This window comes from Pezoporus occidentalis, unplaced genomic scaffold (genome assembly GCF_034315485.1).
Source record: "Pezoporus occidentalis ecotype Australia unplaced genomic scaffold, CSIRO_AGI_Poc_V1 ctg18, whole genome shotgun sequence".
Lineage (NCBI taxonomy): Eukaryota > Metazoa > Chordata > Aves > Psittaciformes > Psittacidae > Pezoporus > Pezoporus occidentalis.
The window spans coordinates 7,032,391-7,046,294 of record NW_026913640.1 but is presented as its reverse complement, the minus strand read 5'-3'; the positions used below and the strand labels follow the sequence as shown (position 1 = coordinate 7,046,294).

Sequence of the window (13,904 nt, the reverse complement as noted above, 5' to 3'; positions counted from 1 at the left end):
ATTAATTTTCCTTACCTGTCCCGTTTTATAATGCCTTGCAAATTGGTTAACCACTCGATAGTCATTTGCAAAGTACTCCATTAGAATTGAGGGAACTTCAGCAAAATCAGTAGCACATCTGGTTCCTAGAGGTAGAATAATTGTACACATTAGCATTTGCTATTTTCATTAACACAAATAGTTAACTCTTTCTAAAAGTTTTTGCAACTTTCAGCTTGGACTTTTGGTGAACTTTAATGTTCTTTCATTTATTAAGTCAATATTTTATTTCTATAGCAATTGTACATATTGCCAGAAAAACTTCATTATAATCCTACACATTTTAATATAAATCACAAAGTAAAACAAAATATTTGAACAGCTGGGTGAGGCACTTTATAAAGCTCTGGATCACACCCTTTTTAAACTAAACCAGACTGTAGCCAAACTGGCCCTACATGAAACACCAAATATATTTAAGTGTCTTAAACCTAAATCAAACTACAGTGTAAATAAAATTCTGCCTTAATCCCATTCACAGTTACAATTTTCAGCTTCCATCTGTTTGCTGAGCTTACTTATGCTTTACGTTAACCTTACTATATAATACCAAGTCATTCATCCAAGGAACACTCTTGCAGATTGAAGATGTTCTAACTGCAATAATTGTATCTTAACAGTTAGTTGTTTCAAAAAGCACTTTCCCAAAACCCCCTGGAAGTTATTAAGAAGCAGCACATCACCACATCAAAGCTGCATGTCAATTTCTGTATTAAAGTTAGGCATGTATAAAGCTGTTGCTTTAGTAACACTGAGCATGGATCACCTCTGTCCCTGTCTGCTAGAGACAATGTCAACATTCAAAACTAGTTTTAAATGTAAGTATGTTTTTTGTTTCAATATTCTTTAAGACTCCTTTTTTTAATCCCTCCTTTGAGCTTTACAAATCTTTCTCTAATTTCTAATCTGAATTCGTAACCTGTTTATACTCTGTTTTCAGACCAACACAGCTCTTCAAGGCGCCACCAGCAGCAGAATGGGTACTTGAATATTTGGGAATGTTAATCAGAGAAGAGAGGCAGGGAAGAGTAGAAAAGACTTGAAACACTCAGTGCACTTCAACTAGAATATCAGATTTTTTGTTCTTATGAGAACAGATGGTCCCTAACAGACATCCCTGGGGCAAGACATTTGACTGTCACACATTCCAAATCCTGAAAACAAAAAAAGTTTTCTGCAGAAACAATTCAACTGACCTCCAGTGCTGCTTTTGCAATGCTAGATCTGGAGTGAAATCCCCTGGGACTCAGGACTGCCTGGAGCTAAGGCAACACTGAAACCATATCCAGGGACTCATGGAAAGTCTGAGCCTGAAAATCAGCCATTTCCTGCCCCTTCAAGACTTTGACATGCAGACCTATAAGATTCATCGCAAGAGAACTCTACCAAACATACAAGTATGCCCGGCGGTCAATATAAGCAAAGCCATATCAGTGAAAGGGGTGGAGGAGAGCACTTAACAGCCTCAAGTATACAGAGCTTATACTGAAAAAGCATATACAGCCTTAATTTGTTTTAACAATGTCCAGTAGTGACAAACTTAAAACCAGCTCAGTCTATTTTAATTTTAACGGGAAGCCTTGAGAAAGAATACCTTGACACTGGGCGAGACGTATCTGTTGATAACACATAACTCTACCATAGATTCCCCTTTCTATCAAAAGCATAATATAAAAATGGTAAAACATTAAAAAAAAATCCTTCAGACAGAGAAGCTACAATTTAATCTATTTGGTTGTGGGTTTTTTTTAATAAGTAAGTATCTACTGCAAATGGGATTTGTGGATATGTGAATGCCCCCTACCTGGAAGCATTCAAGACCAGTCTGGGTGTGGCTTTCAGCATCCTGGTCTAGTGGAAGGTGTTCCTGCCCATGGCAGGGGGGTTGGAACTGGATGCTCTTTAAGGTCCCTCCTAACCCAAAGCAGTCTATGATTCTATGATTTCCAGCACACTATTACAGATGATGATATAGGAAGCTGTCTGCAGGTAAGAAAAGTGGCATGCCAAGCAGCTTTAGCCAAACACATCTTTGACCCATTTGCCACAGCAGCCTGCAAGCTGTCAGCCAGTACACTCACTGCCACTGCTTGAGAAGAAGGACTAAATGAAAAAAGACAATATTCCCTTCTTGTGCATCCACTAAGCTGTGACTGCATATTCATTCCTGTTCATTTACATAAGATAAATGGCCTCCAGTTAATCATGCCTGCGATTACAACATGATTTTATCAACTTTACTTTAATCAGAATTAGCTAGAAAAAGCCTGGCTTTACAGATTCTCCATATTGTCAGTATATGCTCTTTACAAAAAATTATTTGCTGATTTTCTTAATTCAATTTCCTAAGTCATTTCCAACCCATGATTCATCGTGCTTTTACACTAGGTGAAAGTTTAGCTGAATTTATTTTAAATATTTCAATTATTCCATTATTACAACTCCATATAAAGCAAGCTTGCAATAGCGGATAGACCACTAGAACAAAGATCAGCAGTAGAGAAAAGAAAGATACAATTGTCTAATTCGTATTAGGAGATGAAGAATATTGGAGTTTAGATAAAATCTGGGGATCTGATATTGTACTTTCAGGTCATCAAAGAAGTGTAAGTATCAACATGACTCAATCATTTTTTGTTCACTTTTCTTGTTTCATTTTTTTCCCCCCCTTTTTTAGTTTACACCTTTCTTCTAGAAATTATACATTTAACTGAAACAAAAGAAAACACTATTCTAACTCTCTTACCAGTAACATGTTGGTACCGAGTTCTTCCCAGCATAGAATGCATAGCATGTCCCATTTCATGGAAGAGATTCTCCATCATGCCAGGACTTAGTAGCGTTGGTGCGCCTCTTGCTGAATGGGGCAGGCTAAGCATAAGAACAACTACAGGCAACTGGTACTCTCCATTTTCCTTTAACCTGCCTCCATGGACTGTAAAGTGACAATCCTTTTCAAGATGAAAGCAAACAGCAGCCAATGTCATTACATCAATGATATTAAAGCAGTAATGAAATTATTAAACTATTAAATTAAACCTAAAAACATTGAGTTACACAAGCAATATTCAATGATCATTCACTAAGGGGAAATCCTGCCTGACCAATTTGGTGGCCTTCTATGATGGGGCACAGAACTGACAGCCAGGGGTAGAGCAGCTGATGTCATCTACCTGGACTTGTGTAAAGCATTCGACACTGTCCCACACGACATCCTTGCCTCTAAATTGGAGAGACATCAATTTGATGGATGGACTACTCTGTGGATAAAGAACTGGCTGGATGGCCACATGCAAAGAGTTGTGGTCAATGGCTCAATGTCCGGATGGAGACCGGTAACAAGCGGTGTCCCTCAGGGATCAGTGTTGGGACCGGTCTTGTTCAACATCTTACTTGCTGACATGGACAGTGGGATTGAGTGTGCCCTCAGCAAGTTTGCCAATGACACCAAGCTGTGTGGTTCGGTTGATAGGCTGAAGGGAAGGAATGCCATCCAGAGGGACCTTGACACTCTTGTGAGGTGGGCTGATGCCAACCTCATGAAGTTTAACCATGCCAAGTGCAAGGTCCTACAAGTGGGTCAGAGCAATCCCAGGCACAGCTACAGGTTGGACAGAGAAGAGATTCAGAGCAGCCCTGTGGAGAAGGACTTGGGAGTGTTGGTTGATGAGAAAATGAACATGAGCTGGCTTCAGTGCGTGCTCGCAGCCCAGAAAGCCAACCGTATCCTGGGCTGCATCAAAAGGCGCGTGACCAGCAGGTCAAAGGAGGTGATCCTGCCCCTCTGCTCTGCTCCTGTGAAACCTCACCTGGAGTATTGTGTGCAGTTTTGGTGTCCTCCACATAAAAAGGACATGGAAATGTTGGAACAAGTCCAGAGGAGGGCCACAAGAATGATCAAAGGACTGGAGCACCTCCCGTATGAAGACAGGCTGAGAAAGTTGAGGCTGTTCAGCCGGGAGAAAGCAAGGCCGCATGGAGACCTCATAGCAGCCTTCCAGTATCTGAAGGGGGCCTATAGGGATGCTGGGGAGGGACTCTTCATTAGGGACTGTAGTGACAGGACAAGGCGTAACGAGTTAAAACTTAAACAGGGGAAGTTTAGATTGGATATAAGAAGGAAATTCTTTCCTGTTAGGGTGGTGAGGCAGGTGGAATATGTTGCCCAGGGGGGTTGTGAATGCTCCATCCCTGGCAGTGTTCAAGACCAGGTTGGATGAAGCCTTGGGTGATATGGTTTAGTGTGAGGTGTCCCTGCCCATGGCAGGGGGGTTGGAACTAGATGATCTTATGGTCCTTTCCAACCCTAACTATTCTATGATTCTATGAACTGTGTTGTTCAACAGCAGCATGCTGTTTCTCCATCTTTATTATGTGCTTCATTATTCATTTGAAAACTACCTTATTCCATAAAAATTGTGTTGTATTGTTTTTAGAAAATAAAATTTATTTTGGTTTAGAATTATCAAAACCTCTTTTTTTTCCTAAAAAATATGACTAGCTCAAAGAAATTTACTGATGTATCTAAACCATAATTTTTAGATTGTTCTCTCATTTTTCAGCAGTAGCTTCTTTACAAAAATATACTGCACAGCACTCCTAGTATATTGTGAAATATTAGTAAAACAGAGTAATATATTAAACTAATAAAAATTTAAGGTTTGTCTACTTATCACCTCAGTAAAAGTGTTAATTTGCAAATGTTTATACAGAGTGAAATGTCTGTATACTGGCACTAGACAGCATGAGTGAGTGAGCCACAAGATTTGGAGCCATTTACAGTTTTACATTAAGTTTTGAATAAAAATTAGTTGTCATTATGAGCTTCCACCTTTAGAGAGTACTAAAAATTCAGACTGTTTTTACTTGCAAGTAGTTGACCAGAAAATACATGTTTAGAATCTGTGATTTCTCTAAACAGATTTCTATGACATTTCACAGCATTCTGTAGAACAAAGACTCTGTGTTCACTCTATCAGGTGAGGTTTCTTTAAAATGGAAGGTTACTCACAAAAAATTTTACCTAAAACTATATTTTAAGTTAGAGGGTTTCATTGTTTAAATTTGATTTCTTTTAAATCAAGGTACCTTCTACTAAACTTAAATTATAAATGGGCCTAATACTACAGTCATTACTCAAATAACACCCACTCTGGACTCAGATAGCAAATGTTACCTGATGTGGTTTATCAGGTCGCTGAAAGAAGTCACAATATATGTATCCTAGCAAACCTTCTGTTTCATGAACAACAGCCTGAAGAAATAAAGCAGCATTTCCACAGTGAACACACCGATGTGATGTGCAAATTGAAAACACAGTATTCTAATCCAAAGCTATATAATGCATAAATGACAAATAAAACTAAGAATAATTAATGTGAAATCTGTTGGTAATTATAGTTGGGAAAAAAAGAAATATATATAGAAGATCCACAACTTGTCCCTCAAACTACAGCCATTTCTGCATTTCATTCAGAACTAATTAGTCACAGATTAGTCTTAAAAGTAACATTGTCTGTAGCCCCTACACGACTTTAGAGAAGCTAACATCACCAGAAGCTGATTTACCATAGAAATAAAATAGAAATTGAAAGAGTAAGGAGTGTTTATAAGTTGACTGACAGGATATAAAGAAAAGCAGCTCTTGCTGGAGGTGGAAGCGCAGTGAAGAAGATCTGGAAATGAATACATGGAAGACAACTGAGGAACCTGGGAACATGATGAGTAAATTATTGCTCAAGTTTTCACTTCCACCCTCCTTTAAGAAGAGGGCAAAAAAAAAAAAATAAAGACACAAAAATAGTTCTCAAAGTGAAAATGACATACAGAAGAAAAAAAAGAAATGAGGCAGACACATGATTGCTAGAATAGGTACCTACAGCATTCTGGTTGTCTACAGTCATCTACAAATTAAAAAACTAGCAAAACTGATTCATGACAGCTTGAATGTTAAGCAATCATCTCCAGACAGAGAAACTGTTTCTGATTCAGTAACCCTTCACACAAACACACATTATAAAGGCCATAAAACAGCAGCATACAAAAGGCACTTAAGAGAGTATAAAGCCCTTGCGGTCTAACTTGATCTGAAATTAGATAAGTAGTCTGCGCTTTTGATAGGTACTCAAGTAATTAAAAACCAAAATCTGATTCAAAGCTTAGAGGAACACACCATCTTGCCCAAACTTCCTTTGTTGGTTCAGATGCTGGGAACAAGAATACTTACCAACTTTCGAACATCTTCAGACCAAACCTCTCCTCTCTGTGTTTGTTCAGCGTAAAGGGAGATTCCTAGGAGCTGACTGAACAATGAGTTCAAACCTTCCATGCATGCCCCAAGTGAGAAAAATGGACAGTACAAGCCAGGATCAATGTTGTACCTAAGAAAATACAAGAATCCCAAATCAGTCAGTTGAGCTACATAAACTACAGCATTCACCTCAAAGTTACAGGATGTTACAAAATACACACATAAGCCTTAAGACCCTTACTGAGCATGTTTGGCTTTATTTTTCAAATCATGAAACTAAGTCAAAGATTAGTTATGGTGGTGTGCTTCACAGTAACTCATTTTTTCTTATATTCAAATTTGGATACCAAATTCATCACATGTTGACTATGATTTCCAGAGATGTGAGGAACACGTAGCTCAAACAGAACACGATGACACCATGGGTGGCCAGGTTGTGGCTTTTGATCCACAAGAAGCCACTGGCACTCAAGTGCCATTCCCATGCCAAGGTTGTGCCACATGACTAATGAGAAAATGGAGCTGCCTTTGGCTGTGGTGTAAGCCAAATCCTCAGCTAGGGCAGGAAACCAACCAGTAATCACTGCTGACACTGCAGTCTTGTCTGTCACTGGAGCAACAGAAACACCAAGAAACACAATCACATTCCACACGCGAATCACACCTCAAGCTCTGGGGACTCTCTGAAAAACATAGAAAGTACCTTAAAGCTTTGAGCCATGTGAAGATTTTAGAATGCAGAGTGGATTTCAAGCATGATTTCCTGAGCCTGACATCAAACAGCTAAGTTTGTTCAAGACACTGTGGCACAGAAGACATACATGGTGAGGAAGACATCATGCATCTGCATGCACACACAAACTGACAATGAACAAAAAGCAATAATAAAAGTAGTTTAGTGATTTCTGCAGCCTATACTTGGGCTCAAACTTCCTAGGACTCAAACCCTAAAAAGGGCATCAAGCAGACTTAGACCTTCAACAAGCTCCTTAGGACCACACAACTCCTTGGAGACAACAGCAAAATCAGAACTGGAATGTGCTTGTAGTTGTGCATGCACCCCAAATGGTAAAAATGTTCTTGCCCCCTTCATTTCACATACAAAGTCCAAGTGTTCTTTACACCATTTTCTCAGGTCTCCGAGTAAAGACTGTCCAACTCTAAAGAATCACAGTCCCTGCCTTCTATCTTCTTTCATGCTCTTGTGCTTTTGCTTCTTTATGAAACAGAAACTAGTCACTGAAATTTAAACACTCAACAGTTAGACTACAATACCTGAACAGCAAAGATGAGAACTATGCTATTTTTAAGCCTATGATCAAAAGGCTCAGAGGGACCAACTGTGAAAGAGCAAGCTAGTCCCCTGCACTTACCAATATGCTGTTTACAACTGCAGCTACAATTCACTATCCAGCGATGCACAGCAGGGTGGCATTACTTGTTCTTGAGCATGCTACTGTATTTTGTTCTATTTTTCTAGTGTATCTTGTATTACCTTTATCACATATTCTAGCAACATTTTGCAACTACCATAGCAACATCTGTGAAAAATACAGGTATGCTAAGTTACAGGAATTAGCTTATTTTCACACTACAAATGCAAGAAGCTAATGACAATGTATTCCATTTTTAATTCTACTAGAACACAGCAATAAAGCAGATACTGCCTCTATCATACTGACACAATTGCTTCAAGATGTGTAGCAACACTTAAATTCACTGCGGACTGCAATACACACATTTTCCTTCTCACTCAAAAAGTCTTCACACCAAAAGAACAAAAACAGGCATGATATAAATCACTTTACATCAAGTTAGATAAAAAGACTGGAGGCAAGAGAAGAGATGGAAGGAAGAAGAAAGGAGTAAGAGATGAGTTAGTTTCCATATAATCAGTTACAGAAATTTGGAATATGACAGACACTGCTTTACCCCTGGAACCCTCCCAGAAGTACAGAATGACAGCGTATGTGTTGAATATCCTAAGAGTTTTAAGCAAGTAACTCCTAGGAACTGCAACTCCTTCAAAAGTGGCACTTTTTGAAAAGCTATAGCAGATGAATCTCAGATCTCTCCAGACTTTCCCAGTACCAACCTGTGATCACCTTCTGCTGGTATTGTTACCATAAAAACTTAAACCCACCACTAAGTGCTTCAGCCCTGATTCTGCTCTGAAGCTTTCCCTGCATGCAGACTACAAGACCTGCTAAATGACCTTTTTACTAAAAGGAAAAATAACACCTTTTAGTCATAGCAACCTCTGTAATAGTTTAGGACTGGTTTTTGACACATCACTAAAATTTTACACCATCATCCTACATACTACCATAAATACTAGGCTGAGTTTCTCATTTCTAATTCAAACAATCGTTTCTTTAACTAAGGACAGAGCTTAAATGTCCACTATAAAAGTAGCGTCTCAGTGATGATGATGGCTTGACTTCACGAACGAAGATTTGGGAAGGGCTTTACTCACGCTTACTATAAGCGTGCTGATGACTAAAAAGGCCATGTAAAGCAGGATTTCTCCATATACACCCCTCCAAGCTGGGAGACACAATTTTCCTTGTTTTTAAAATTACAACACTTATTTCAAAACACATTAAGGATGAAATAGTAAAAAAAAAAAAAAAAAAAATCACACGGAAAAAAAAAAACAAAATTATACAGCACTTTTAGTCTCAATTGAGCATTGAGCTGAGTAGTAACCTAGAGCTAGGTCTCCTCAGAGCCAGTTCAGATGAGCAATATTTATTAGTTCTGGCTCTGCCCTGATCCTGCTTGTCTCACACGGTTTTTTGCAGAGCCACTCAAATTTACCATACCTTGGAATGATTTCTTAATCCAGGTACAGCATGAAGCCCATGTACAACACTATCTCAGAACAAGTGGAGTAATACAGACATGCTCAAGTGGTTTCATATGGTAGTTGCATCAGAGCTCTCTGCAGGGTTTTTTGCAACCTCATTTCAATCAGCCTTGCCAATGCTATGCTGACCATGTGCAAAGCTCATCTAGTACCTTCACATCTTCCTCCCCCTAGACATGCAATATCATCCAGGGTTTCTTTGCCATTTGCTCCCTATCAACTAGGAGAAGAGAGCTGATGGTACAAGATATTTTGAGAAAGAATCTATATGATTCAATACTATAAACACACACTTCAGTAAATGAAAATTTAACTCCACCAACCATAGCAACCTGTCAGATTTTCACAGGTGCCAGAAACAAAAACATGCAACTCCTACCAGTGAGAAAAACAGAGTATGAAAATTGTAAGAAAGTCAAAAACAGCACCCTTGAAAACACTTCATGGAATTAAGTCACATTTACACAGGAAGCAAGAAAACTAAAAAGAACTGTGGCATCAAGAGAGACCAGACAGCTCAAAATTTTCTGCAGAGCAGAATAGTTTTCTGATAGACCTTTTTTCAGATATTCCTGGAAACCATTTCCAAGCACATGAAAGACAAGAAAGTCATCAGGAATAGTCAGCATGGATTCACAAAGAACAAGTCATGCTTAACCAACTTGATAAAACCTCTATGATGGCCTGGTAGACAAGGGCAAAGCAGCGCACATCATTTACCTGTACTTCAGTAAGGCCTTCAACACCGTCTCTTGTAAGATACTCAGAGAGAAGCTGTTGATGTATGGGCTGGATGAGCAGACAGGGAGGTGAACTGAAGTCTGGCTGAATGGCCAGGCCTGGAAAGAGGTGACCAGTGCCACAGAGTATATTTGGAGGCCAGTGACTAGCAGTGTACTCCAGGGGACCAGTCCTGGGAACAAAGAGCATGGAGCAGGCTCTTGTCAGTGGTTCCCAGAGACAGGATCAGAGGCAATGGGCACAAAATGAAACACAAGAAGCTCCCTCTTAACATCAGGAAACACTTTTTCCCTGTGATGGTGACCGAGTACTGGCACAGACAGCCCAGAGAGGTTGTAGAGTCTCCATCCTTGGAGATCCTCAAAAGTCATCTGGACATGGTCCTGGGCACCCAGGTCTAGGTGGCTGTGCTTGAGCAGAGGGCTTGGACTTACACATAATGAAGAGGTCCTCCCAACCTCAACTATCCTGTGATCTGTGAGGATGTCGTACAGAGCCAAGGACTAACACCACACAGATGCAGCATGAGACAGATTCCAGTTTTGTCAGAGGACAACATTTCATTCTAACTGCAAAGGATTACCACACTCAGTTGAAATACTGGACTAACATGTTTGCTGGGGGGTGGAGGGGAAGAACTCTGAAACTACTTCATGATTCATTTCTGTCAAAAACACAGATACATAGAAGCAAGGGAAAGCGGTGATATTTCTTGACGGGTAGAAGAGCTGACGTTAATGTTATTACAGAGAGAATGTAAGTGCCTATTTCTTCCTCATTCTCAGCACTCTGTGAACACGTGCATTGCCTCCATGAACCTACCCCATGATGAACAGGATGGGGACAAGGATTTCTGATAGGTATTTTGTAATACACTGTCACACTGTCCAAAAGGGGGGGGGGGGGGAGGGTAACCAGTCTACCAGTTTGTAATAGCTTTATCTTTTGGAAAAACATGATACTTATCCACCCACACATGAAAATAGCAGTAACAGACCATATTGGCTCCATGACAGTCTCCCCAGGGGAACCAGTCCCCCAGCCTGGTGGAAGATGTCACAATCTTTGACATTCTAAATACAGAGTCCCTGATTAAACAACCATTTTAATAACTACACAAAGTTAATGTCAGCCACTTCTGGTAGAACACTGTTAGGATCAAGCCTCTCCCACATTAAATGAACAATGTGTGTTAATACTCCTCTCGCCAGCAGAAAAATCACAAAAAAGTTTTGAAACCAAACTTTTTATGCAGAACACATACACACACACAGAAGTTTCTAGTTCTGATCTCACTTATTTCTCTATTTTTGCCTTGCCTATTACACCAGCGTACAAAGGCTGAAGACAAAGATACTGAAAAAATCCTTAAATAGCACTCATGTCTTATGACACAAGACCGATACTTAAATTACTTTTTTACTAACCTGACATCAATCAGTGGTGATTATTACACCTTATACAGCAACCAGTTTGTTTGTTTGCTAGCCACTGGAATACCATATAAGTTATGGAGAAAGTGGTTAAAATACCATAATATAAAGCACTTTTCAAAATCAATTATGATAACCAATAACACACTTCAAAATAAGTACCAGATACTGAAAAAAAACCTACTGCTCCAGGAAGTGGACAGTACATCTTCAAAAATCCTTCTCTAATACCAGTCTATGCCCACTAAGCAGTAATCATTCCAGGCACCAAACCACAGATTTAACTCACAAGTTTTGGATTTGGTGCTACCTTATACATGAGCTCTCTTTTCACAAATCAAGACCAACAATCATCGAAGAAAGCCTAACCGAAAAATTGCACTGATTCCAGGAAAACTTTCTTTTGAGCTTATTTAGGAATATAAATTAGCCAAAACCTCAGCTATCTGAAGTTGATGTCCTCTAAGAAAAAACTCAACCCCTGAAATTATTATTAATAGATGATCTTGCCTTTCAGTGACAAAAGCAAGCATATAAAACTCACCCTTTTCTGCACCCCCACCTTCAAAAATTAATGCTACTCACTGCAGAATGAAAGGTGTGTAACACTAGATAAGATTAGAGGACAATGAGGAAAAGGGAAGAAACTAATTTAAAAGACCAGAATCTTTCAAAAAAAAAAAAAAAGGATATATACTCAGTGAGCAGTACAGGAAATCCTACAGTCTCTACTAGATCTGTAAAACCGGAGGGTGTGGGTGGAAAGTATTTGGAAGAGTTTACACACAAACTACATGCTCCCTTATTGAAGATTCTTGCTTGATTACAGGCACTCAAACGGTAGCAGCTATTGGTAGCAGCTATTAGCAACTTCATTGTTTCCAGATGGCAGGAAAAAAACAAAAAAAGCATCTGTTTGCTAGCAAATGATTACCCAAACTCAGTTATTCACAGCTTCATCACCTTAGTGAAGCTGCAAGAACACATTTCCCAGGCACAGTATTTTAGTGTCCAAATTCATGCTAAGCTAAACCACCATGGCACAACTTCTTGGCAGCAATGGGGCCTGCAATTGTGACAGCAAGCCAAACTTCTCTTCCCTCAGCCCTCTGAATGAAATTTCTAATGCTGTTCAAGGGTCTCTGGTTGTACCTTCAAAACACTCTTTGACCTGGGCCAGATTATCTAAAAGACCACATAAAACTCCAAGATAAGACTTCTACCAGTACACTCCCTTAGCACTATAAACTGCCCTGTAACAAAAATAGAGCATGCATGTGGAGGATGCAGAGCCAGCCTTTTTGAGGGCTGATCCAAGACTGCAAAATTAATTCCTCCTGAAGCTAAAGGGAAAACTCAAAGTTCACCATCTTTTATCCAGGTGTATGGTGTTTCTTTGATTATTTTTTTTTTTCAAATGTGAAACCAAGTGTATCTGAAAATGCACACAAAAGCTTCCCAACAAAACCCTAACAAAACCAGGCAATTTCACTGCATATTATGTCTCTATCGATAGAATGAAAGGCAAAAACTTATTTAATGGATTAACAGACAGTAACTGATTCTATTAAGAAACAAAACAAAACAAAACCCACAACAAAACAACAAAGGAGCAGAGTTTCCATAGTACTACATCTTAGACTGTCCCTGAAGTGCTCACTGGTCAGAGAAAAGCAATCTTCACAATCTACATGTTAATAGCTGTTGATGACTCTACTGTGCATGTAATTATTTTTATTAGAGTACATGTCAATGGTAGCAGCCATTCTGAGACTCACTTTATGCATGATTTTCAAGGCGTTATCAACTGCTGGCTTGCAGGGTTCTCTAGCTTTGTTCCTTCTATTTAAAACAAATAGTAAAAATTTCAAATAAAACTGCAAGAAGCAGCTGCTTTAGCATGAGCACAGTCTTCCAGGTCATTATTTGGCAAGCTGCCTCTACATTTATTCAGCCAAGTTACAATTTTTATCTCCAACAGGAAACGCATTCAAGTATTTTTGGGAAAAGAAATCAGAAAGGAAGTTATTACAAACCATACTGAACTACACTAACAGGAATCCTGCTACCAGTAAAATTTCTGCTAAGGGTTACTGCTACTAGCAAGAAAGGTTAATGTTCTGGAGACAGCTAATCTGAGCTGGAAACCAGCTGGGGCTCCATTTGGCGATAACAACTACAGAGAGGTGCCTGAAGACAGCTTTTCTTGTGTGCTGTAATTTGCAGCTTGTTTGCTGCCCCAGCTGAGCAGACAAGCAGAATTCAATGCACATGGCATTACTAATGTGACTAGCAGAACACAGTACTGCTGTCTCCAAAGCTGGCAAATACATGACAACACGATTACAGCACTTCTAAGGAAGAAAAAGGATTCAGGTCAGCTAAGCATGCCAGCACAAGAATCAGAACATCCTGTCTGGGTACCCTTTCACTTCAAATATGAGTTCTGGGCCTCAGCAAGGTGATTCAGAGCGCTTCAAATAGTCACCTACAACGCCTGTCACCAGAGAAAGGCAGACAAACATACTCCATTCTCAGGCTTAGTAAGTTACCAACTAGACCTAACCAGAAG

The 13,904-nt window shown here is 39.4% G+C and overlaps 1 protein-coding gene across 2 annotated transcripts in view; it reads right to left on the bottom strand.

The window, feature by feature from the left end:
- MIPEP (mitochondrial intermediate peptidase) overlaps positions 1 to 13,904 on the bottom strand; it is a 72,722-nt gene that overhangs the window by 36,558 nt on the left and 22,260 nt on the right. For both annotated transcript variants that reach the window (XM_062615183.1, XM_062615185.1), the window contains 4 exons: positions 6,266 to 6,419; positions 5,216 to 5,293; positions 2,786 to 2,990; positions 16 to 125 (listed from right to left, as the gene is read on the bottom strand). In XM_062615183.1, the coding sequence (XP_062471167.1) occupies positions 16 to 125; positions 2,786 to 2,990; positions 5,216 to 5,293; positions 6,266 to 6,419 (547 nt within the window). The remainder of the gene's footprint in view (positions 1 to 15; positions 126 to 2,785; positions 2,991 to 5,215; positions 5,294 to 6,265; positions 6,420 to 13,904) is intronic.